The sequence below is a fragment of the Bufo bufo genome, chromosome 4 (genome assembly GCF_905171765.1).
Source record: "Bufo bufo chromosome 4, aBufBuf1.1, whole genome shotgun sequence".
NCBI lineage: Eukaryota > Metazoa > Chordata > Amphibia > Anura > Bufonidae > Bufo > Bufo bufo.
Genome location: NC_053392.1, coordinates 547,025,235 through 547,037,130, shown reverse-complemented (window position 1 = coordinate 547,037,130; position 11,896 = coordinate 547,025,235). Strand labels below are relative to the sequence as shown.

The window sequence follows — 11,896 nt, the reverse complement described above, 5'->3', positions numbered from 1 at the left end:
TGGCTCGCTCTATACCACGTGACCGACCAGGAAGCCCTGGCTGCCCAGCTCGCCGTGTGGAGGGAGTTTTCACACTGTCCCGGGTTGTCAGTCTGTCAGAGCGGTTGCCATAGTTACTGGCGGGCTGTGCTGTGACATGTCCGGCTACCAGCTGGAGGCCACGGATGGCAGTGGAAGACACACTGTTCCTGCGGGGGAGACCGTCATTGGAAGAGGACCCTTCCTGGGTGTAAGTGCTGAGCGGTGCGCCGGGGGCGTGTATACGGCAGCGGAGGCTGTCAGAGCATGCTGGGAGTAGTAGTACTTGTGCAGCAGGCATGTCCTGACTTGTCCTGTCACATGGTAACAGTAATGTATCCCGCCATATAGTGACAGGACATCCATCTGACCCGGTACTGGGCTGAATGTAACGTTTCCGCAGTTCACATGAGGAGCTTGTGTGGTTTTTAAATCGTCAGAATTTCAGCAGCCTGACATTGTAACGTGGAAACCGATATTCAGCCGGTGTAAACAGTGCAAACTGCTGGGGAGAAGGACTCCTCTGTATCACATGGGTGGGGGGTCAGCAGGGGATGCGGGTGGGCTAGTGGACTGCATAGAACCAGTAGGAGAGGGAGATGGTGAGACCACATCAGGAGACGTGCCGACAAAAAGACATTGATAAAATAACTCCTCCTCCCTGGGGAGTATGGCGATGGCACCGGCGCTGCGGAGAAAAGTAGACTTTTATTTTTATGCAAATGAGCTATTGGAGCACCAAGAGACGCCCCTCCCCTGGCGTTATGGATTCCAGCAGCCTGCCAGATCCGTAACTACTGTGTGCGCCGTTCACTGCCGGAAGTCCGTCCGATCCCATTCACTATAATGGGGACCGCCGCAGCACGGCAAAGAGGCATCCGGACAAAAACCGCTGTGTGCCTGTGCACTCGTCAGCACCCCGTCTTCTGCTGCTTGCCGAGCTTCAGCGCGCACATGCCATTGACAAGGTTGCCAACCAGAATTTCTGGACAACTTATTCCAAAATCACAGACAGCCAACATTTTTTACAGACAAATTGGAAAACCGTAATGAATTCTAATGATTATAAGTAATGTATGTCTATAGATCACATATGGCCAACCTGCGGCTCTCCAGCTGTTGCAAAACTACAACTCCCAGCATGACCAGTCTGCCTACAGCAGGGCATGGTGGGAGTCAGAGGTCGTGCTACATTTTTTTCTGGAAGAGTAAAAATACTCCTCTTACCATTTTTGAGGAGTATTTTCAGCCGATGAGGAGTACGAAAGGTACTGTAATTCAAATAGTTAATACGAAGGCCAATGTAACATGAAGGGGTTGCTATTTATGCAGGGAAACCATTACTAGTATCTAGAACTGTCTTCCATGCATAAATAGCAAATTTAGACAATTTAAAATTTAGCTGAGGTCACTGTTGCACTCAGGGGTCGGGCACGTCTCCTGAACCGAGCCCAGTACTCCAGATGTGGACTCACCATCCTCCTCTTCCTACTGGTTCTATGCAGTCCACTATCCCACCCGCATCCCCTGCTGACTGTCTCCACCACTGACTCCTCTGGGAGCTGTCAGACATCAGAATCCCTAAATCCTTCTGAAGTCCCCACCCATGTGGGGGTCACTGTTGTGCGGATGGGTCGGTACCACTGAGGTCCCTGTTGCAGTGATTTTATGAGGTTTAAAGGGTTTGTCCTAAGATCGATATTTATCACCTGTCATTAAAGAGGAGCCCTCACCTCTCTGGATTTGTCTGTTTTGGTAACTACTTGCACCCCCCATGTAATAACAATCCTGGAGGATCTATTCTTATGACTTTATGTTGCACAATTCCTCTGTTATTCCTGTTATTAGTTACCAATGACTTGCTAGCAGTTTGCAGTGAAGGTCCAGATGGGGGTGTCCCTGCACAGCCTGATATTATTCAATCAGTGCTGTGTGCTGTCAACTGGTAACATCCAGCTGGACCTTTATTGCAGACTACTAGCAATTCGTTCATAAGTTCTAAGAGGAATAATAGAGGAATGGTAAAATATAGATTCACAACAATTGACTCCCTAGAATTGTTATTGCATGGGAAATGCAAGTCGTTACTAAAACAGACATGTCACCTTCAAGTACATGATCGCTGGGGGCCCCACCTTGGTTACCATGTTCTAGTGCTCTCTGGGTCAAGTATGGACAGGTAAATAGTGTTTATCTTGGGACAATCCCTTTAATTTTTGCTGCTGTTTCCCATCCATCACGTGGCCATTGCTGCCCACCAAAGTTACGTCCTTGTAGATGAGCTCTCAGGTGGGTATGTCGTGCCACCGGGGCTGTTGGTAGACTCTGAAGAGACCTGAGGCACTGGCAGAGCAGGACACAGGCACAATGTATGGTGGTGCATGCTGGTGCCAAGGGCACAAGCGAAAGACACGGGCACATACCTCGCACCGCCACAGTCACATGTTGTGGATCTGGATGATGTCATCACGCAGTGATAACCACTGATCCAGCGCTGCTGTGAAACTACAACACCCAGCATGCACACTTGCTCAGCTGTTCTTTTAACTCCCAGAGAAGTGAAAGGAGGATACTGGGAGTTGTAGTTCCAGAACAGCTGGAGTGCCGGAGGTTGCTGATCCCTCATCTAGAGGCTGTCATTTTGTGTTGTGCTTGATCTTGCTATAAAGGGGAGTTTGTCTTCCATGACCCTGTTGCCCTATGTCAGTGGTGGCGAACCTATGGCACGGGTGCCAGAGGCGGCACTCGGAGCCCTCTCTGTGGGCACCCGCACTAAGGCATATGGTGTACCAATATGCCTTAGACTTTTCCTGCATTCATCAGCGCAGGGCGCACTATGAACGGCACAGGCAGCACATTGAATCTAGGCAAGCTATTATAGCTAAATGATAAAGTACATGGACGATATACTGTATTGGTATTTAGGGTAAATTGCCGTGTTGGCACTTTGCGATAAATAAGTGGGTTTTGGGTTGCAGTTTGGGCACTCATGCCACAAAATTGCCACTATCGCTGTGGTTATTGGATTATACAGTCTTACAGCGAAGACTTCATGCGCTTGGCAGAGGGACTGTATGTCCTGGAGGCTGTAAATGGCCACATGCGGTCCTTGTAGCACCATGTGCCGCCATGCGGCGCCGCATTATAGAAGAAATCCTTATAGCAGCGTCTGATGGAACACGCAGCAATGAATCCTTGATGGGTTCATAAGAAAGCTGACAGAGGTCTATGGGTGACAGGTCTGTCGTTATGGAGGTTGTATGGAGGTCTCCTGTTGGCGTGTCCAGCGATGGGACCCCCGCTGACTTCTATAAGCAGGAGTCTGAAGCGTTCAGACACTTTTCCTCACTGCTGAGCGCCCTAGTGAAGACGGTCCCCTAGACCTTCCATTGAGGCCGTCTTCACTACCGCACTCAGCAGGGAGGAGAGACAGCGCTTCAGACTCATCATTAGAGAGGAAAACAAGGGGCTCAGATCCGGGACCCCCACTATATTTCACAGCAAGCCCACTTACCCCGCCAGTAAGGATCGTGCGCCTCCTTCCTCTCTTCAGAGCGGTGTGCCCTACGCTCCGGCAGCCGCTCAAACTGACCAATAACAAAGCTTCTCACTGTAAGGAGCCTCGTTATTGGTTGTTTCAGGCAGCGCTGCCCGTGCCGTTCACTGTGCTGATGAATGGCAGGGAAAAGTCTAAGGCGTATCGGTACACCTTAGACTTTTTCTAGGGGGTAAAATGGCCTGAACAGGCGTCTATGACGCTTGTACAGGCGTTATTGCGACCTCTAGTGGGAGTAGTAGTTTTACAACAGCTGGAGAGCCGCATGTTGGCCAGCCCTGCTATAGATCAATGTACTAATAAGAGCTCATTACCAGCATTTACTGTGAGTTGTAAAATGATGATGATTGCCACCAAAATAATCTAGTCAAGTACCGGCAGCCTCAAAAAAAATCATTTTTTATTTTTTTTTCACGGACACAGGAAAAAAAGTCACTTATGTTTACAGACTGCCTAGAAACATCTGGACAGTTGACAACCCTGGCCGTTGATGTCATTACACCTGGAAGTAGAGACGCCGTGGGCTTAACCTGCAGTCGCCTCCATTTCTGGGTGTGGTGACGTTAACGGCGCTTGGCAAGCAGCAGAAGACTGGGTGCGCACGCGACATGTTTGCTAACGAGTGCTCACGCGAAAAAAATCTCAGCCAGAGGGGAGTGTATTTGGAGCACCAGGAGCGTCGCTGGAGCGGTGCTCAAACCGCATTAGCCCACCTCTTGGTGCTCCAATTGGTAATTTGCATAGAAATTAAAGACTAAATTTCTCCACTATGCCGGGAGCAAGATAGACAATACAAACATTGCTTTACTCAGCTAGATCAACCCCACCAGGCTACATGCCTGGTTTAATAGGGGTGATCCTGTGACAGAGCCTCTTTAAAGGGGTTGTGCGGCGTCAGGATATTGATTATCTCTCTTCTGGATAGGTAATCCGTATTATATTGTGGGAGGATCTGACTCCCGGCACCCCCACAATCAGCAGTTGGCGTAGGCCGTAATGCTGCCTCCTCCCCAGTCTGTACCTACGCGATGTCTGCCCAGTAGCCGTGGTGCCTACAGATGCCAAAAGGATATTCTGTTGGCCTTCATCGGGTGAATAGCGCCTATGAGTATGTTCGAAGTGTAAGAATATGTGAACAGAGTCTAATCTGCATCGACGTTCATATGTCTACATGACTACCATCCACCTAGGCTCTGTACAGCTATACTCCGTTTTATATTATTGCTGATTACCCTCCTTGAACAATCATTACGACTGCTGTGACTTAATCATTAGACGGTTGTGATGTTTTAGGCAACATTCATACAAATCGGGAAAAATTGCCATTTTTAGAACCAATTGAAGTCATTGGGGCCGTTCACATCTTTTTTATGACCATGGAATAGTGGCCGTCAAAAATGAGGAAATCGCCTATTTTTGGCAGTTTTCAGTGCCAAACGGACCTGGTGGGCACCTGTCCGTCTGATTGGCAAGCACATGGATTTCTGCAGGCTCCATTAAGGTGAATGGGACAAATTTTCAGTCTCAGAATTTTCTGACAAATGTGAAGCCACCCTAAGATGCACCTAATTAATGGCTCATGCACACAACCGTATGTATTTTGCGGTATGCAAAACATGGATCTGCGAAAAATACGGATGACATGTGATATCCGTATTGCATCAGTTTTATTTTTTTGCGGATCCGTTGTAATAATGCCTAACCTTCTCCACAAAATGGTCAAGAATAGGACATGTTCTATCAAGTGAATGGTTCTGCATATGGGATGCAAGAAAGCGGACACGGAAAGAAAATAAGTTTGTGTGCATGAGCCCTTATTAAGAGGCAGGTGCCTTCTAATAAATAAGGGTACTTTCACACTTGCGGAAGAGGATTCCGGCAGGCAAACTGATAGCATTTGTCAGACTGATCAGGATCCTGATCCATATGACAAATGCATTGAAATGCTGGATCCGTCTCTCCGGTGCCATCCGGAAAAACGGATCTGGCATTTATTTTTTTTCCATTTTTTGCGATCTGAGCATGCGCAGACTGCAATGCCGGATCCGTTTTGCCGGAACACTTGGCATTAAAGGGCTTCTGTCACCCCACTAAACTCATTTGTTTTTTTTTGGGGTACTTATAATCCCTATACTGCAATATATCTATACATTATGTTATTAATAATTTTCGTTCAGTAGATAAGGCAAAAGACATACTTTTATAATATGCTAATTACCTGTCTACCAGCAAGTAGGGCGTCTACTACTTGCTGGTAGCAGCCGCAAAAAACCGCCCCCTCCTCCTGTTGATTGACAGGGCCAGCCGGGATCTCCTCCTCCGACTGGCCCTGTCTTCTTTTCAAAAATCGCGCGCCTATCTTGATTCAGCACAGGCGCTCTGAGAGAAGGAGGCTCGCCTGCGCCGATGACGTCACCGAAAGAGAAGACGTCATCGGCGCAGGCGCACTGAGGGAGTGTTGAGGACGCGGGCCTCCTTCTCTCAGAGCGCCTACGCCGAATCAAGACAGGCGCGCGATTTTTGAAATGCAGACAGGGCTGGCCGGAGGAGGAGATCCCGGATCCGCATCACAAATGCTTTCAGTCACATCCAGATCAATGGATCCGGCAGGCAGTTCCGATGACAGAACTGCTTGCCGGATCACACTGCCGCAAGTGTGAAAGTAGCCTTAGTGTTTTTTTTTTGTTTTTTTTGTTTTTTTACTTACTATTAGCCCCCTTAGGGGCTGGAACCCTTGTCATTTTCACCCTTAGACCCCTTTCACATGGGCGAGATTTCTACGCGGGTGCAATGCGTGTGGTGAATGCATTGCACCCGCACTGAATCGGGACCCATTCACTTCTATGGGGCTGTGCACATGAGCTGTGATTTTCACGCTTCACTTGTGCGTTGCGTGAAAATCGCAGCATGCTCTATGTTGTGCGTTTTTCACGCAACACAGGCCCCATAGAAGTTAATGGGGCTACGTGAAAATCGCAAGCATCCGCAAGCAAGGTTACTAGGATGAAAGTCTATTCACTGTATTATTTTCCCTTATAACATGGTTATAAGGGAAAATAATAGCATTCTTTAATACAGAATGCTTAGTAGGTGGTCAGTATAATAAACATTATATACACCCCAGTATAATAAACATTGGTGGTGCAGTGCCCCCCCAACACCCCAGTATAATAAACATTGGTGGTGCAGTGCCCCCCCCAACACCCCAGTATAATAAACATTGGTGGTGCAGTGCCCCCCCAACACCCCAGTATAATAAACATTGGTGGTGCAGTGCCCCCCCCAACACCCCAGTATAATAAACATTGGTGGTGCAGTGCCCCCCCCCAACACCCCAGTATAATAAACATTGGTGGCGCAGTGCGCCCCCCCAACACCCCAGTATAATAAACATTGGTGGTGCAGCACCCCCCCCCAACACCCCAGTATAATAAACATTGGTGGTGCAGTGCCCCCCCCAACACCCCAGTATAATAAACATTGGTGGTGCAGTGCCCCCCCCCCAACACCCCAGTATAATAAACATTGGTGGTGCAGTGCCCCCCCCCCCAACACCCCAGTATAATAAACATTGGTGGCGCTGGCGCAGTGGGCAGTGCCAATGAGGGTTAAAAAAATAAAATAAAATTAACTCACCACCTCCAATTGATCGCGTAGCAGCCGGTCTCCTGTTCTTTCTTCAGGACCTGTCAAAAGACCTGTGGTGACATCACTGTGCTCATCACATGGTACATCCCATGATCCATCACCATGGTAATGGACCATGTCATTAGCTCAGTGACGTCACCACAGGTGCGCACTGCGCCACCAATGTTTATTATACTGGGGTGTTGGGGGGGCGCACTGCACCACCAATGTTTGTTATACTGGGGTGTTGGGGGGGGCGCACTGCGCCACCAATGTTTATTGTACTGGGGTGTTGGGGGGGGGGGGTGCACTGCGCCACCAATGTTTATTGTACTGGGGTGTTGGGGGGGGGGGGCGCACTGCGTCACCAATGTTTATTATACTGGGGTGTTGGGGGGGGGGGGGGGGGGTGCACTGCGCCACCAATGAAGATAACTGACCTGTTAATACAAATACAGGAGGCGGGTGCCGGAATCAAATAGCCCGCACCCGACCTCTATGACAGGGAGCTGCGATCAGTGGCAGTTAACCCCTTAGGTACCGCACCTGAAGGGTTAACTGCCGCTGATCGCAGCTTCCTGTCATAGAGGTCGGGTGCGGGCTATTTGATTCCGGCACCCGCCTCCTGTATTTGTATTAACAGGTCAGTTATCTTCATTGGTGGCGCAGAGACCACAGCCCCTCCCCTCCTCCTCCTGTCTCTCTTCTTATTGGCGGCAGCAGCACAGGGGGGAGGGAGAGACTCCTTCTCCACTGTGCTGCTGAGGAGAACATCGGCGGCGGGGCAGAGAACTAGCATCTCCTGTGCCCCGCCGCTGTATTCAACGGCAGAGAGGCTCTAGTCGCAAATGGCGACAAGACTAAAAAGTCTTGTCGCCATTTGTAAATTCTAAGTCGCATTGGCGACCATTTTGGTCGCCATCTGGAGCCCTGCCCCCCTTTCTCACCACTTAAGAAAAGTGTTGAGGAGATAAAAAACTTGCAAATTATGCTGCATATATTGGTGCGCCATAATTTGTGACGTTTTTTGCACTACTATTGTGGCGTAAAGACATTGGTAAATGCAAAAAGAAGACCAGCACCTCCAAAAAAAGTTAGGTGCTCACCATTGACCCCCATGACTGCAATGTAAAAGCAAACAAGGACTACAAGGAGCAGCACAAAGACAGATGCAAAAGCTGGAAACATGAATAAATGTAAACTGTATCACTGCTATACTGTGAAAATTAGATACTCTTTGCGCACATTTTTGATCAAAATTGTGTTGTGCCCATCTACCAGCTGGATTCTACATTGCCCTGAATTGTGTAGGCCAAAATTTCACGAGAGGCAAGTCTGATAGCTTAGGGTCCTGTCTGTAAGAAGCCACCTTGTCACTGTTAGATCGGCCCAATTTTGTGCGAAACTGTGTGAATGTAGCCTTAGGGAACCTGCCCAATAATCTTACAAAAACCTCTGGAAGAGCCGGACATTGTGAATGGATTAATGGAATTTATTTACCCAAAAAATTACACATCTAGAAACATAGAATGTGTCGGCAGATAAGAACCATTTGGCCCATCTAGTCTGCCCAATATACTGAGTCCTATGGATAGCCCCTGGCCCTATCTTATATGAAGGATGGCCTTATGCCTATCCCATGCATGCTTAAACCCCTTCACTGTATTTGCAGCTACCACTTCTGCAGGAAGGCTATTCCATGCATCCACTACTCTCTCAGTAAAGTAATACTTCCTGATATTACTTTTAAACCTTTGCCCCTCTAATTTCAAACTATGTCCTCTTGTAGCAATGTTTCTTCTTTTAAATATTCTCTCCTCTTTTACCTTGTTGATTCCCTTTATGTATTTAAAAGTTTCTATCATATCCCCTCTGTCTCGTCTTTCTTCCAAGCTATACATGTTAAGGTCGTTTAATCTTTCCTGGTAAGTTTTATCCTGCAATCCATGTACCAGTTTAGTAGCTCTTCTCTGAACTCTCTCCAAAGTATCAATATCCTTCTGGAGATATGGGGCCAGATTTATCATTAGCTCAAGTCAGAATAATGGAGTGAAAAAGTCGCAAAAAAATGCGCATATGCTAAAACTGCGCACAAATTTGCGACTTTTTTCTGCTCTGCACTATGCTCGCCAGTTTTCTGAAAGTGAGCGTTTTTCTTATGTAAATGAATCTCTAGACAGATTTACTATTGGGACTATTTAAAAAGTCGCAAAAAAGTCCCAAAAAAATGCGCAATTTCACTCCAGTGAGGACCATGCTTATCTTATGAGACTTTTTAATAGAACATGCGACTTTTTTGTAAAAACGTGCGACTTTTAGTAAAGATGTGCGACTTTTGTAAAGCTGCTTACTGACAAACTGCTACCGTCAAACCACATTTATTACAGTCTTAAAGGGCCGATCATAAATCTGACTTTAGCCATATGTGAAAGTGGAGTGAGCTGTCAGAGTAATGATAAATCTGGCCCATGGTCTCCAGTACTGAGCGCAATACTCCAAATGAGGTCTCACTAGTGCTCTGTAGAGCGGCATGAGCACCTCCCTCTTTCTACTGGTAATGCCTATCCCTATACACCTAAGCATTCTGCTGGCATTTCCTGCTGCTCTATGACATTGTCTGCCTACCTTTAAGTCTTCTGAAATAATGACCCCTAAATCCCTTTCCTCAGATACTGCGGTTAGGACTGTATCACTGATTTTATATTCTGCTCTTGGGTTTTTATGCCCCAGGTGCATTATCTTGCACTTATCAACATTAAATTTTAATTGCCAGATTTTTGACCATTCCTCTAGTTTTCCTAAATCCTTTTCCATTTGGTGTATCCCTCCAGGAACATCAACCCTGTTACAAATATTTGTGTCATCATAAAAAAGACACACCTTACCATCGAGGCCTTCTGCAATATATATTAAACAATATGGGTCCCAGAACAGATCCCTGAGGTACCCCACTGGTAACAAGACCTTGGTCTGAATATACTCCATTGACTACAACCCTCTGTTGTCTGTCCCTCGGCCACTGCCTAATCCATTCAACAATATGGGAGTCTACGTACAGCCTTATTCTACATAATTAAAAAACGAATCTTTATTTCATGATGGAATAACCTTTGGATGGTAATATATTTTTCCTCAAAAAGTATTTTATTTAAAAAAAATAAAAAATCATTGATTTTTATCGACCCTGTATATAAATGTGTACAGGCCTAACGTACCGTACATCTGAGCCGGAGCTGCATCTGTAAGACATTTATGGCATCTCCTTTGGACATTTGATGCCGTAAAATATTCAGCGTGCGTCTTGAGGTGGAGGATTTAATGCCTGCACACACAGAACAGAGGAAAGCTTCTTCATTATCATATGCGGAAACACCGTAATCCTCTAATAATATTCTGCTTTCTTTGGGGATGAATAGCTGAGGGATGCACATTTATATGGTTGATCTATCATGATGGACACTTTCTGTAGGCAGTAATGAGAATCTGTGCGGGAACTCTGCTCCTTAACAGCACAGAAATCCATTTCAGATGGTGGAGATTAGGGCTGCACGATATATCGCAAAAGTAATCGAATCGCGATAATCGGCAAATGCGGTTTGGCGATTCGGCCGAGCCGAAAATGCCGCGATTATTGTATATGAAGGGGCCCCTATTGATAAAAAAAAAGTCCTCTGTCCTATTACAGCCTCTGTACTTACTTTTACAATGAATGCATGCACTGCAGCGACGAGCGGGAGCGAGCGAGGCAGCCGGCCGGCGCGGGACTGACGTCACTTAGTCACGCTCCTGCTTCCTGAATTAAGTGGGAGGAGCGTGCCAGTGACGTCAGTCACGCGCCGGCCGGCTCGCTCTCTGCCGCTCTCTGCAGTGTGAGTGCATTCATAGTGAAAGTACAGAGGCTGGCCATTTTATGAATAGGAGAGTTAACACATGAAGGGACACATGGGGCCATGAGGGGGACCAGCATAAGATGCTATATGTGTGTCTTATGCTGGCCCCCCTCGTGGCCCCATGTGTCATAGCACACATCCCCTATAACAGTGCCCTCCGCAGGTCCCCCATAACAGTGCCCTCCGCAGGTCCCCCATAACAGTGCCCTCCGCAGGTCCCCCATAACAGTGCCCTCCGCAGGTCCCCCATAACAGTGCCCTCCGCAGGTCCCCCATAACAGTGCCCTCCGCAGGTCCCCCATAACAGTGCCCTCCGCAGGTCCCCCATAACAGTGCCCTCCGCAGGTCCCCCATAACAGTGCCCTCCGCAGGTCTTCCATAACAGTGCCCTCCGCAGGTCCCCCATAACAGTGCCCTCCGCAGGTCCCCCATAACAGTGCCCTCCGCAGGTCCCCCATAACAGTGCCCTCGGCAGATCTCCCCCATAACAGTGCCCTCGGCAGATCTCCCCCATAACAGTGCCCTCGGCAGATCTCCCCCATAACAGTGCCCTCGGCAGATCTCCCCCATAACAGTGCCCTCGGCAGATCTCCCCCATAACAGTGCCCTCGGCAGATCTCCCCCATAACAGTGCCCTCGGCAGATCTCCCCCATAACAGTGCCCTCGGCAGATCTCCCCCATAACAGTGCCCTCGGCAGATCTCCCCCATAACAGTGCCCTCGGCAGATCTCCCCCATAACAGTGCCCTCGGCAGATCTCCCCCATAACAGTGCCCTCGGCAGATCTCCCCCATAACAGTGCCCT

At 48.1% G+C, this 11,896-nt stretch overlaps 1 protein-coding gene across 3 annotated transcripts in view; it reads left to right on the top strand.

Annotated features, from left to right (window-relative positions):
• The first annotated feature begins 23 nt into the window (after positions 1-23).
• Positions 24-11,896, top strand: part of APLF (aprataxin and PNKP like factor) — a 254,569-nt gene continuing 242,696 nt past the window's right edge. For 2 of the 3 annotated variants that reach the window (XM_040430044.1, XM_040430043.1), the window contains exon 1: positions 24-229. In XM_040430044.1, coding sequence (XP_040285978.1) covers positions 137-229 — 93 coding nt within the window. In that variant the 5' untranslated portion in view covers positions 24-136. The remainder of the gene's footprint in view (positions 230-11,896) is intronic. The other variant, XM_040430045.1, reaches the window with a different exon arrangement.